We start from the raw sequence: 13,781 nt of genomic DNA on the forward strand, positions 1-13,781 counted from the left end.
GAAAATACATACACAAAAGATCTTGGTGACCAGATAGGTCCTAATGTCCTTTGGCTAAAGCTCATCTCAGGAGCTGGTTGAAAGACAAATCTGTGGAAAGCTGCCTTGTTGGTTAGTGTTTTGATTTAAGGGTTTACAAAGTCAGGTGTCCTTTAGAGCTGCAAGATGGACTTGCCAAGGACCTCACTGACCTTGCTAGTGCCAATTTTGGTTTACAAAGGTTTTGACTGCCTCACATGTGGGGCAGCATGCATCTTATGCTTTGACTTATTTTATCAACACATTTATTTTTTTCTCAGCCAAACAGAAAATTTGGCCTTTTGATATAGAATCCTTCAGTTTTCAGTCTTAACTGATTTTTTGACTGAACCTCCAATGGATTAATGTGAATCCAGTGACTCCCATAGCTTCAAAGGACACACAAATGTTTCTGGTTTGAAAGCGAATTGTAAGGAATATTTATGGGAGGTGTTTAGGTTTTCCTCTTGTGTGGTCGGTTGGTTTGCTTGTTTTTATTTTTTTCCTCCTGCATAGGCTAGGGACAGGGGATTTCATCTCAGTTTTTTCCAGAGTGTGAAATGAAAATGTGTCCAGTCTCTCGATTAAGAACTGGTAGGGAAGCACTACCTGGATTAATTTAAGGGTAGAAGTAATTTTTACATTTACCTTCTTTAACTGCAGTTAAAAAGTTTGAATTTTATTACTGGCCTGTTTGAAAAGCACCTCTTACAGATTCTTCCTAAGTGAAAATACCTCAGGAAGGTATTACAATGGACAAGGAAGAAGGTGATTGCAACACTGAAGTATTCCTGATCTACAATAAATCTCTGCTCAAGATAATAGATCAGATCCTAGAAAAAGAATATTCATTTTATTTTGTAACAACTTTAATCTGGCCAAGTTATTGCTTCTATTCTGATATATACAGGAAACGGTGCAGACCATTGAGGTCAGGCTTCACTATGCTTTCAGTATTTTATTGATTGACACATGGATGTGGCTTAAATGGTACAAGTCTATTTTTACTGTCAATAAAAAATGCAGTGTGCTTCTTTCAGTAAGAAAAACAGTCATAATAAATTATAATAGTGAATGGTAACTAAGCAATTTGGCTGTGTTAGTTGTTACATTTTATAGACCCTAAGAATATTTTGTGAACATTCAAACTTGACATTCTTCCATTTATGTCAACCTATAGGGCATTAGTGTCCACTGCAGACCTTGCCTTGATTTCAGTTTATTTATTGATGAACCTGTATAGCTCAAAATTATTTTCCAGGTCAGTTCAGTTAAAACTAGTAATAAACTACAAGTAGAAAAGCTTTTACTGTATATCTTATGTATTATTGTGCATATTATGTCACTTTTTTTCTGTTAGTGATGACCACTTTTGCAATTAGTGAGGACATCGCTAATACAAAAATTGAAAAACAGTTGCACTGGGAAGATGAAAATGGCTTATTTTCATTTGCTTGTCTCCCCTACTGCCCATGAACACACATAAATTCCTGAACATGGAAAGCAGCAGTTTGCTTCTTCTTGATACCAAAGGCTGTTTCCCTTAGATTTGGCCCAGCTAGTTCTCTGTTTCCCTGATCTCTTGCCGTGTCTCTGAGCCCCTCAGACCTTTCATCTGTCTCTATGGCTGTGGTGTTTGATAGGGCATGTTGGCTGGGGTAAGCTTCTATTTTCTCTGCCTGTTTTTCTGGTAGAAGAGGGGTTTAACTGCACATTCTGCTAATCTAAGGGTGTTTGGCACTCTTCTGGGTTTTAAATTGTTCTTTAATTGTCCACAAATTAAAAGTTGGGCTAACAGCAGCTAATTGAACTGTTAACATCTGTTTTCCAGCATAATAATAAATATAATAACTTCAAAGAACAAACACCTCTTTTCTTTGCAAGGTCAACATTTACATTTGTGTCTCTGTCTTTTTCCCAGTATGCTGCTGGTGCTGCACCTGCAGTGGACAGGTTTTCATCCCTTGAATGTCTTGCTACCCTTTTACCTGAACCATATAAAAAGTTTTATCATAGAATCCTAGAATGGCTTGAGTTGAAAGAAACCTTAAAGATCATCCAATTCCAGCACTCCCTGTCATGGTTAGGAACACTTTTCACTAGACCAGGTTGCTCAGACCCCCATCCAGGCTGGCCTTGGACAATTTCAGGAGTGGGGCACCCACAGCTTCTCTGGGCAACCTGTGCCAGGGCCTCAGTACCTTCACAGTGGAGAATTTCTTCCTAATATCCAAACTCAACCTGCCTTCTTTCAGCTAAAGGCGGTTACCACTTATCCTATCACTGCAGATATGCAGAGAAAGACAAGGCTGAGAGGACAAAAAACTTGTCATGTTACAGACCTGATAAATTTCACTCATTCTATTATAGTAGCTTAGTCCAGAAGCAGTATGCATGGATAATTTTTCCCTTCTTGTCCTAATTGGACATATTTATGCTATAACTTCTAAAACTGGCATGACTCATCTAGTTTAAGAAAGAAGGCAGAAGGACTTGGTAGTAAGTTTCATTTTCAGTGATTTTTACATTCTTAATCCCTTCAGTTATTTGGGAATTGCTTGCTAATAGTGTGGAAATGAGGATCTGTGAAGGCAGGTTGTACTTCTGTCTGAATTGGCTCACATCTCAAAAAGTCTATCATGAAAGAACTGTATCATAATTTAAATGCTGAGGCTATTGTCTAGCTTGATTTAATAGAAGTCACATGGATTTCAAGCAAGTGACATCAGACAAGGCTGAAAGCTGGCTTTAGCCTCTTCTCAGGCTTATTGAGTAACATCCAGTGTCTGCTACTGATTATTTAAGTTCCAGATGGATGAATTTCTGGAAAGAATGCTTTAGTAAGCACTGCAAGTAAAACATTGTATAGCCCTTTTCTGTTTTGATGGTATTAGTCTTCTAAGGAGACACTGTTTGCTTATTCCAGGTTTTTGTTTCTGTTCCATAGTTCAATGTTGAACACAGTTGTTGTTCCTGCTGAGAGAACAAAAGGTACTTGACTGGAACTGACCCTGGTCATGGTCAGGTGGAGAGGTGGTGGCCTTGCTTTTTTCTGATCCAGGAAACTGATGCTTGACAGGGTTTGTGTCAGCCACATGTATCTACCCCTTAAGAAGATGAATTAGTAGAACCAGTACCTGAAATAACCTCTGAAGAGGAGGACATGAACCCACTGGAGTGAGTCCAGAGGAGGGACACAAAGATCATCAGAGGGCTGCGGCACCTTGCCTTTGAAGACAGGCTGAGAGAATTGGAGCTGTTCAGCCTGGAGAGGAGAAGGCTCTGAGGACACCTTCCAGTACCTAAAGGGGACTTCCTGGAAAGGTGGAGAAGGACTTTTTACAAGGACATGCAGTTATAAGGGGTAACAGTTTTAAACTGAAAGAGTAGATTGAGATTAGGTATTAGGGAGGAATTCTTTACTGTGCGGGTGGTGAGGTGCTGGAACGGGTTGCCCAGAGAGGTTATGGATGCCTGGTACTTGATTCTGATGTGACCCTGCAGGGACCCAAAACTTGTCTTCCCCACTTGTGGAGTGTTGCTGCTGGTCAGCACAGATTAAACCAAATAAATCTGATTTTATAGAATATATATATATATATATGCAGAAGAGGAAGCATCTAAGCAAAGAGGCAGCTCTTTGGCTCTAAAAGCAGGATTGTTCTTTCAGTAGAGGAAAGGTCAGTTTGAAGAAGTGAGGCCAGGCAACTTACTTTCTTTGTTCCAGTGATGGGGCCTAAGCCAGAGCAAGACCCCACCCTTCCCAGTGGTGCACAGAAGGCAGACGTGGAGCAAGTGTCCCCTGGCAAAAAGCAGAAACCCCATCCTTACACACGCTCGATTTAACACAAAAAAAAACACTAAAAAAAAACCAACTTGAAAGAAGCAAAGGCAAAGTTTTTAAAAAATTTATTCCCTCACTATATATACAAGAATTAACATACTCCTGTAGAAAGGTGTAAATGGTTTTTGCTGTGATTTGTTGTGCAGATGCAGCTTAGTAGACAAATTTAACATTCAATTTGAATCTCAGTGCAAGTAGGCACTAAAACATCCACCATACCTTCAAGGTATAAAAAGACATACCAATTTTACAGATTTCTCCAGCATATTTTGTTACAGTGCAAAATGCTATGAAATAACGCTTCTTTAGAAAATTCATATAAATTAAACACATATTGCACTTGTCCCAACCAAAATTGTAACAAGTTGTACTTACTGAACTAGTTTGATATGTTTTAAAACATTGCTCACACACATACTGTCCTTCCTCCTGGCTATTTGTGCCAAATATGGGTAGCTTTTAGCTCAAATCTTAAATAACTGTTTGTAGCTCTTTGGCTAATTCAATTCTCCTTGAACAGACTGGTAAAAAAATTTACAGCAGATTAATGTAACAAGAAAATTCTTTAAAACCCTTTTTAGTCTTCTTTCCAGTAGCACTGTAACTAAAAATCATAAAAATCAGTATTGTTTAAATTCATAATGCAAGTGTATTGAACAGCAACCATTTCAGACACTTACACCCCTATTTTCTGGAAAGGTATGAAACCTCCAGTCCTAAATATGTATGTATTTCTAAGATACTTCAAGCTGCTACGCTAACATTGCAACCACAAACATTTTGTGCAATACCACAGGCAGGACTTTGACTTCTGTACATCACTGGCTGCTATGAGGCATGTTGGGAGAAGTGGTGCAAAGTTGCGTTAACTTCAGAGAACAAAGTCCACTGGACTGAACTACTCAATACAGTCTGTGCACCCACCAAAGGAGAAACAGAGGTGAGGGCAAACAACACCAGTCCTACTAGATTTGAGTTTCCCATAATCCTTACAAGCCTTGAGATTTAAAGGAACAAGTGCATTTGAGTGTAGATGCTAACTTTGTGCTTAAGATACTTATTCAAAGCTGAAAGGTCAGGGAGTAAATTAGGTACAAATGTTTTTTTTTCCTTTTTTTTTTTACAAATCAGTGTGAACAAAAGTTGCTACTAAAACCATTGACATAGAAAAGTAAAACACAGGACTAGCTGAATGCTAGTCCTTGTCTTTACAGTTCAGGGTTATCTGCAAAACACCTCCACCATTAAACTTCTTCCCCCCTTCTTCACCTTCGAGGAGCACACTTACTCCTGTCACATACAAAATGAGTATTTCTTTCATGAAAACATTTCTGCGTTCAACTCAATTTAGTCATTCAAAACCTGAGTGAAAGAAAACTCGATTTCTGGTGCTAGAACACTCTCCAGAACCTCTTCTGGAACCACAACAGCAACCTTCTAAAAGCAGGTCCCCCTCTCACTTGAATACTACTAGATATGGAGTCCTGAATAAGGCAAGATGCTGTTTATACAAGTAGTGAGATGAAATCCTAATTTGATACATTTAGGAATTCTTTATACAGATAGCATAAATCTACACTACTTGTGTGGGTCAAGTGTTCGTGTTTCACAAAACCCAACCAGCAGGGCTTTGGATGAGGAGAACAAAGATAGGTGTTTCACAAACTGGAAGGCTGATGGATTACTGGACCTGGTTCACATTCAGGAAGGTTGTCATCTGACTTCATGTACATTAGGAACACAGTGACAGTGGCAAAGGTAGCTGCATTGACGGGAAAAGCACGGAGAAGTGTGGAAGTGAGACCTCTCGTGAACACCCTCCAGCCTTCCTCATGGTAACTCTTCCTGACACAGTCTAGGATGCCATTGTATTGAGTGACACCTCCGACTCCATCGGCCTGCAGCCGGGATTTGATCACATCCATGGGATAGGTTGAGAGCCACGACACGATTCCCGACATCCCTCCGGAAAACAGCAGCTTGGGAATAACGTAACTGTCTTCAGCTTCGCAGCCTAAATACCGAGTCATGCAGTCATAGGTCAGGAAGTAAAAGCCAAAGCTTGGAGTTTCTCTTATGAAGGTAGAGACCATGCCCCTGTTGATACCCCTCAGCCCTTCCTTTTGATAGATTTTGATCAAACAGTCCAGAGAATTTTTGTAGTTCTTTGTTTTTAGTTTATATTCTCCAGTTCCTTGAAGCTGCATCCTTGTCTTTGCCAGCTCCATGGGACAGCAGATGACACACTGGATGGCCCCAGCTGCTGACCCTGCAAGGAACTGGTTCAGAGGAGTGTCTTTGCCCAGAGCACGAAGGGTGTTTCCTTGCACACCGAACACCAGCGCGTTAATGAACGTAAGTCCCATCATTGGTGACCCAATACCTTTATAGAGTCCAAAAGCCTAATGGAAGAAGGGAGGAGAAACCGTTTTTAACAGGGGTGTGGATAACCTCAAACAGCAGCACACAGCCTTGCTGGCTCTCCCTTGTACCCCAGCTTTTTAACAGTGGCCACATCAGGACCACCTTGTTTTGTAATAACAATTTCATCTCTGCCTAGGACACAAACATCTAAGCAATTTAGCAGTACAAAAATATAGTTGAACACACCCAGAAAATAATATTACTTTACCCAGAGGAAAGTTTTCTGCAAATTTTACAATTTTTCTTTTTAAGTAGCTTACTTAGAGCCTGAAGTCAGCTTTAACAATGGTCCTAAAATTTCAGCTGCAAAAACACCTCACCAATTTCTTCACTCATAGCATAGATTTTCAGAAAACTAGCTATTTAAATAACTTATTATTTTATTTAAAAAGTTAACCTCAAAATACCATCTTCTGACTTAGTGATCTTCTTTGCACGATTTCTGGCCAAGTTCTGACTACAATCTCTGCCCTACAGTCATGTGAGGTTCAGAGCATGCTTTTGCTGTTGATCTTCAACATTTGTCAGCTTTTTAACAGCTTTCCCACCCTCCTGAGCCAAAATATACAAAGATTAAAAAAAATCAAAATACACAAAGCAGTAATTTTGTACTTACAGATTCTTGCTTTATGATGGACTGAAAGCAATGGAAAGTCCCACGGTAGAGAGGTTTCTCTACATTTTGAACTTGCAGACGAACCTATAAAAAGTTGTGTGAGATACCAATTTGTACATCAGGAACAGCCTAAAGGGTAAGCTACCCTGTCTGGTACCTATGTGGAGATTTGCTACAGCAATGCATATGCCAGAGCACGGGCTGGACACTGGAATGCCATATGGGGCACAATAATTTGAAAAATCTTGTGTAAGTGTTTCAAGTTTTTTTGGGGGGTGAAAACATGAGGGAAGAGGATCATTAACTTCTTGTGACTATTAGCAAACCAATAAGTGGATTGACATCTAGAATTTCAAACAGATGCTTTCCAGTACAGGCTACAATAGGGTCTTTCTTTAGCTGCCAAGAATACTTCTGTTCACACTAAAGAATACCTGTGCAAACATGAGACAATTTAATAAAAATAAATTAATTGCAAGTGAAGCACGAGATTAGGATAATTTTAAAGGGATGGAAACTTTCAACAATACTCAGTGTTTCTAAATGCCAGATTTGGGCCCATTCATTGAGATCTGTTTTTTTTTTTTAAGCGGGTAGCTGGGCAGTGACTCTTAAGATGTCTTTGCATAAGGGAAGGAGTAAAAAGCCATTTGTCCTTTTAAATTTTAGTCTGTTTTAGTTTTTTTAGCCTGCTAAATGCAAGCAATTGGTGAGGGTGTAGCTGTTTCAAACCTTTAAATATTAGCAATGAATTAACTTTTCCAAAACTGAAACAGTATGTTCTGCTGGAGGGATAAATGCTACTGTAACTGGTGGTCTTAGGAGAGATGCCTTTTCTGGATGCTTTTTAACCTATACTGGAAAATTCCAATTCTGTTTTTTCATGCTTATTTGCCCTCAGCACACTTTGAAAGAGTCTCAGTTCTACCTAGCTCAGGCAGGGCTCCACACTCAGCAATGAACTCAGTAAGTTGACTTCACTGGAATGATAAAGTTACAAATCTCTGTTTGATCTCCTGCATGGAGGCCTGCAGTGTTTTTCAGAAAAGATACTTATCAACCATGTAATGCTGCTGCAGCTCCAGGACAAAAAGCTTCAGTCTCTTACTCTGAGCAAAAGAGAAAATTTTTCCACCTATGTGAAAGATTCCTGAACTTTATTTTTTTTCATGGTTGCCTAAAGTAATAAAAAGCACCACCACAGCAATGAAAGACCTGTAATATGTGTGTCTAGAAAATGATTTATGGAGGTGGTTTGTCAAAATCCTATATTCAGGTTAGCTTTCTTCAAAGCAAAAAGAAATTAACAGTTTTAGTATTTTTCCTACAGCATGTTATTTTATGCTTTGTAAATCAGAACTTTAGTTTTCAGTGTCATTTTAGTATATACATTAACATATGCTCACCATAGTGGGAGGCTGAGGTCACTTTGGGTCTTGCCACATCTCAGAACTAAAAGCAGGTTTACAGTAGGATTCAAAGAAAATAAATCCTTTGTCACTTCAAGTGACTTTTGGGGGGTAGACAGACTGTCAAAACTGTTGAAGAAGCAGGTCCACAAGCAAAGGCAAATCTTAACAAGCTGTCACAATTGCACAAACAAAGGTTTTACTCTAGAGTTTACTGTTATTGTTTCAAACCTTGTCTGTGACTTCCATACACATGGGCTTTGGGAGATTTGCAGCTTAGAAACCTTATTTTATCTTTTCTTCTTGTGTTTAATAGTTTAGAATTAGTCATATCTATGGGCTGAATTTCCTAGGGGCACACAGCTCCCTCTATTTTTGTCTAAATAATTTGGGAAATATTAACCAATTAAGCTTTTCTGTAGGGTAGAATATTTAGAGTGCTGACTCCCCAGGTCTAAGAATGAAAAACCTCTTTCTCTTGAGCACAGTACTGGTCACATAAGGGTACCCACATTAGCAGACTGCCACGATGAGTGCACATCAAACTTGCATTTTCATGCGTGTTAATGCCTTATTCAACAAGCTCCTTAGCACGTACAGCTATAGGAAAGATGAATCATGTGCAAGGTTTATCCACCTCTTCCATTCATTCCCAATATTTTATCTTCCTTCTTATTGGAAAACACTGTTACTGAGGTTTTATGTCCAATAATAACAACCACTACTTTCACATCACTGAAGACTTGCATAAAGGCACTCAAGACTAAATAAAAAAACCCAAACCACTACATCCTCAAAACAGTCCAAGATTTCAATAATGTGGGAAATCAGTGACTTCAGAAGTATTTGAGCAATGAAAACATCATCCAAGAACATGTAGTGGATAAGGCCTCAACAGCAGCATGTCTGAGATTCAGTTTTAGAGGCACTGTGTGTGGTAGTGTGTACAGCCAGAAATGCATAGCAGAAAGAAGGATCAGAATAAAACTACATTTTAAAAAAAGGGATATTTAAACCCCGCTCCCTCCATGCCATAGCTGTAGAAGAGGGACACATCAGTTTAAAATTAAAAAGGGAAAAGGCTTCATAGGTCTTTCAGTTCTTTACTTGAACTAATACATTTGGGAATAATAAGACTGAGAGAAACAGAAGTGTTCACCTGGGCTATACTTACTAGGTAACTCTCCCGTGATGAGGCTTATCTGTCATCTACAACAAAGTAACACTTTTGCTGTTAATGAAGACAGCCCCTAGCTCAGAAAGTAAAGGCAGTTAAAAGCAAAAAAGCAATTTTATACATTACATCAACAAACCAGGGATAAAGAGTTTGCCAGTTCTGAGGTCAGCTCAGTTGCAGGTTTTGCAGGGTGACTTCACAGCTTAATGTCTCCCTGTGTGTCCCACCATCCCCCTCCCCGCTCTGTGAAACATGAGCACCAGCCAAAAAAGAGAAGAACTTAGATGCCAAGACAGAAGTAAAACTTTGGCTTATCTATGCAGCTTTCCCATTGTTCAGTTGTATTAAAAATGCACAGTCTAAGGTGACTACCAGGTAGCCTTTTAAACACTACAGAACAATAAAAAGTTAATTCTCAACACATATACATACATGAGTTATGCAATGTATTTTTTTTTTCCTTAAAAGGTGATTAGTTTTTCCATGTACAGTGGTGACTATGCCTGCTAATAATACAAACATTAGGATTTGCTCTAACAAAATAAACACCTACAATACCTTCTAAAGGATATAAAAATATCATGTGTCACACTGGATTTCATAGAACATTTAGAAACAAATTATTTGCTTTATTGTAAAGCAAGATGCTTTTTTCCAAAGCTGATACATCTATTTTGCAATGATACATCTGCTGAAACCATCATGGGAGCCCATGTTTTTACAGTTAAATGTTTCATGCAATAGAAGCTGCGCCCCTTAAAAAAATAACACAAAAACAACAAAAGCCCATCAACTAAAAAGCCCACACATGGTTACCTTTAGTCTGAGCATAGAATTTTAGCAGTTTTACTGGATTCAATGAAATGAGTGATCACCTTCAGTTAAGCATGTAAAACTTGGCAGGATGGGAGAGAAAAAGACAGCTGGCCCTGTACCACCATAATAAAAATTGTGCGAGTCTGGATGATGCCATCCCTGAAAATATATTCTAGAATTCAGCTGAATTATTTAACTGTCAAATTTACCACATTCTGAGCAACAAAAAGACAGATTTCACTGTTTGAGCAGCTTGCACTGCAAGCTTGCAAGGAGGATTACTTTCCACTAACTCAGGAATTTGGTATTGAATGAACCATGCTCTGGAATACAGAATATAGCAGGGCCCTCAGTAACACGATCAGCCCACAGCCTTTGCATATCTGAATTCAGCAAGGTAAAGGTATTCCAAATATACTACTATGTGGCATGCTGTCTGCTGCAGTCAAGTGACCTGATATATTACTTTAGCAGGGAATACACCAATATCCCTTCTAGTCTTCAGTGCAAGACTTTTGATAAGGCTGCCAAAAGATGACTCAAATTGTCATTCTGTTCTGAAAGATGGGCTTGGACTTCTGAGAGCCCTGGCTGAGGGACCTTCCAGGAGATCTCAAATCTTGTATTTATGGTAGATGAAGAATGTGTAGCACACACAACTAACCATCAGAAAACCAACCTGAACTTGGAAAGTTGTAAAAACATATAATAATACTTGGAGGAAACGCCCCCCAGGCAAGCTCCATACTGTGGATTTTTATTGACTTCCACCTAGTGCTACAAATTAAGCAGTAATAGCAGAGCTCGAGGGGGAAAACAAAACTCCAATCTTTCAACCTACTACTAAAGTGGGTTTGAGTTACAAATGCAGAGAGAGGTAATTTTTGCAGTTAGTGTTGAACAGCTGCAGAGAAGTAAACTTCGAACAAAATTTAGTTCAATGCAAAGATGAATTTCCAAATATCACGTTGTTACTGCACTGAACTTGCAGTTTAAGGCCAAGGTTTATGTTACTAAGTTTTCACTTCTGAAGAACTGGAAATTGAAGAACCTAAAAGAGTAGCTGTGGAGGCTTGCTCCAAGCTTTCCCAGGCAGATTTACACTCCTACAGTGTCTGGGGATTTTTTTTTTCCTCCCCCACTCCTTGGAGAAACTAAATTTTCTACTTGGAGGCAAATATATTTCATAATCAACCCACCTTAACAGTGTCAAAGGGGTGTCCCACCAGCACACCAGCAGCACCTGAAATGAATCAAATGCCATGGTTATTACTCTGAAGTTTCCTCCTGGGTCTGGGACTACAGCAGCCCAAGCAGGACCACCAGCCTGAGGTGTGGGTGCACAACATGGTTTGCAAACCAGTTAAAGAGCATCCCACCAAGTCAGGAGATAGGAGATCTACAATTCAATCCTTCAGGCCAGTACCAGGTGCCTTTATGCTTCTCAGGAAGCCTCTGAGGCACAGGCAGGGGCTGAGCTGTGTGACTGCAGACTGTGCCACACCATATGGAATGGGCAGCCATGGTGCCTGGCCTCAGCTCGAAGCAAGTGCAGTGGGCAGAAAATGCAGGTTTCCTCTAAAGGACAATATTTTATATTCACATTGCTCTGTGCAGGCACAGAAAACATGTAAACACCTCTAAAGGCAGCAGAACATTCCTGCTCTCCGCCTACAGCCCTTCCAGTCGTGACAGCAGCACCTGCAGAGGGACCACGCATTCCTAAAAACCTCTGCTTTATTCTGGCATCAAAGGACTTTTTAGAAGTCACGTGCAGGGCTATTAGCTACACCAATCTGAACACGGGCTTCTTGCACACACAGGCTGAGGCACTGACTCCCGTGGCTCGGCACTTCTGTGGCCCGGCAGTCCTTAATGACCGCTGAGCACAGCGAGAAGCACGGAGCATCAGCGCACCTTCCCCGTTTGTGGGAGGAGGGCTCTCGTTCCTCCCTCCGTCTCTCCTTCCCCCGGGGAAGCCGTGGCAGCAGCACAGTGCCTGCTCCAGCATGCTGCAGCCCAGGTTGGCTGAGGGCAGCAGCGACACAGCCCAAGATAGAAAAACAGCAGCGCGCACTGTGCTCGGCACGGAAAGGCCAGCGGCACGGCTGACCCCGAGGGAGCCCTGGCAAGGCAAGCAGCACCAGGACGAAATCAGAGAGACGCCGAAAAAAGGCACATTTGCCAAGTTGGCAGGAAAACAGCGAGCGCAAATACCCGAAAAGACGCGAGAATAAGTCTCCTGAACACAATCTAATATCTGCTAAATATAGCAGGCGGCAGGCCGGCCGCAGATGCTCGGGGAAGCGCAGGACGCGTGTCCGCCTTCTCTCCATCTTAAAGCTGCCCGGGGTCGCTGTGCTCAGGTCGGGGTTCCCGAGCTCACCGCTGCCCCCGTCCCCTTGCAGAGCCCGGCGCGGCCGGGGGGGTCGGTGCGCGCCCCCGGGAACCCCCGAGCGCGGCCCCGGGCTCGGCCCCGGCTGCAGCGGGGGCCGCTCTCATCGCCCCCGGCACCATCCTCCGCTCCCAAAATAACAGCGCCGCGCCCGGCCCTCCCCGCCGACCTGCCTGCCTTCCTTCCGCGTTTTAAAAACATTTCGCTCTATCCCCTTCTACGCCTTTTCTACCTTTTATATTTCCCCCTGCTCCTATTTCCCTTTTTCAGCTTTTCTTTTCTGCTTGGTTTTTACTGTTCTTTTCCTCTCGCCCCCTTCTCCCTCTCTCTCCCCTTTCCCCTTTTTCTCCCCCTTCCCCACCATTTTTTAATGATTATTTTCCCCCTGCAGACCCGGACACTCACCGCCAACGCATCCCGCCAGGAAATCCAGAGCCATGCCGGCAGCGTGGGCCCCGCGCTCTGCTCTGCGCTGCGCACCCACCGCCCAGCCCTTTCTACCCTGCCCAGGGGCCGGGCCGCGCCTCCGGGGGCGGGGGCGAAGGGACAACTCCCCCCCGGCCGCCCCCGGCCACTGGCGGCCGCTCGGGGGCGGCTCCCGGCGAGGGACGGCACGGAGATGCGAGTGCCGGGCTTGGGGGTGCCGAGATGGGGCTCCCCTTCGGCAGCTCCGACACCCCCCTCTTCCCCCGCCTTCAGCCTGTCGCTGCTTTCTCTGCGACAGCTGCGTAATGAAGCAGAAGTAAAGGGTGAAAAAAAATTGGGAGGCTGGGGAGGTGGTGGTTGGAGGATGGAGGGGGCAGAGCATCCCTCTCGTGGAGCATCAGTAGCACCTCAGTTGTTTTGGGTGGTTCGGGGAGGCTGTCCTGTGTGGTCTTGCTTCCTGGGAGAGGCACCCCTGAGTGCTTGTGGCTGGAAAGCCTGAGGAGCTGATATCATGAGGGTAAAATGCCTGTCAGACCTATTAGGAGGAAAGGCTGAGGAATCAGGGCTGTTCAGCCTGGAGAAGAGTCCAGGGAGAGCTTCCCAGCACACCTTGGGTTGGAAGGGAGCAGAGTGGGTCATCTTGTCCAACTTTCCTG

At 42.4% G+C, this 13,781-nt stretch overlaps 1 protein-coding gene across 1 annotated transcript; it reads right to left on the reverse strand.

Annotated features, from left to right (window-relative positions):
• Positions 1 to 3,894: 3,894 nt before the first annotated feature.
• Positions 3,895 to 13,222, reverse strand: SLC25A29 (solute carrier family 25 member 29). Its single transcript, XM_005520132.3, has 4 exons — positions 13,105 to 13,222; positions 11,504 to 11,547; positions 6,903 to 6,986; positions 3,895 to 6,264 (listed from the first exon to the last, which is right to left on the reverse strand). The coding sequence occupies exons 1-4, from the start codon at positions 13,136 to 13,138 to the stop codon at positions 5,521 to 5,523; spliced, it is 906 nt and encodes a 301-aa protein (XP_005520189.1). The 5' UTR covers positions 13,139 to 13,222; the 3' UTR covers positions 3,895 to 5,520.
• Between the last annotated feature and the right edge of the window lie 559 nt (positions 13,223 to 13,781).

Source organism: Pseudopodoces humilis, chromosome 7 (genome assembly GCF_049639895.1).
Source record: "Pseudopodoces humilis isolate 2021_Gansu_Grassland_sample_001 chromosome 7, ASM4963989v1, whole genome shotgun sequence".
NCBI lineage: Eukaryota > Metazoa > Chordata > Aves > Passeriformes > Paridae > Pseudopodoces > Pseudopodoces humilis.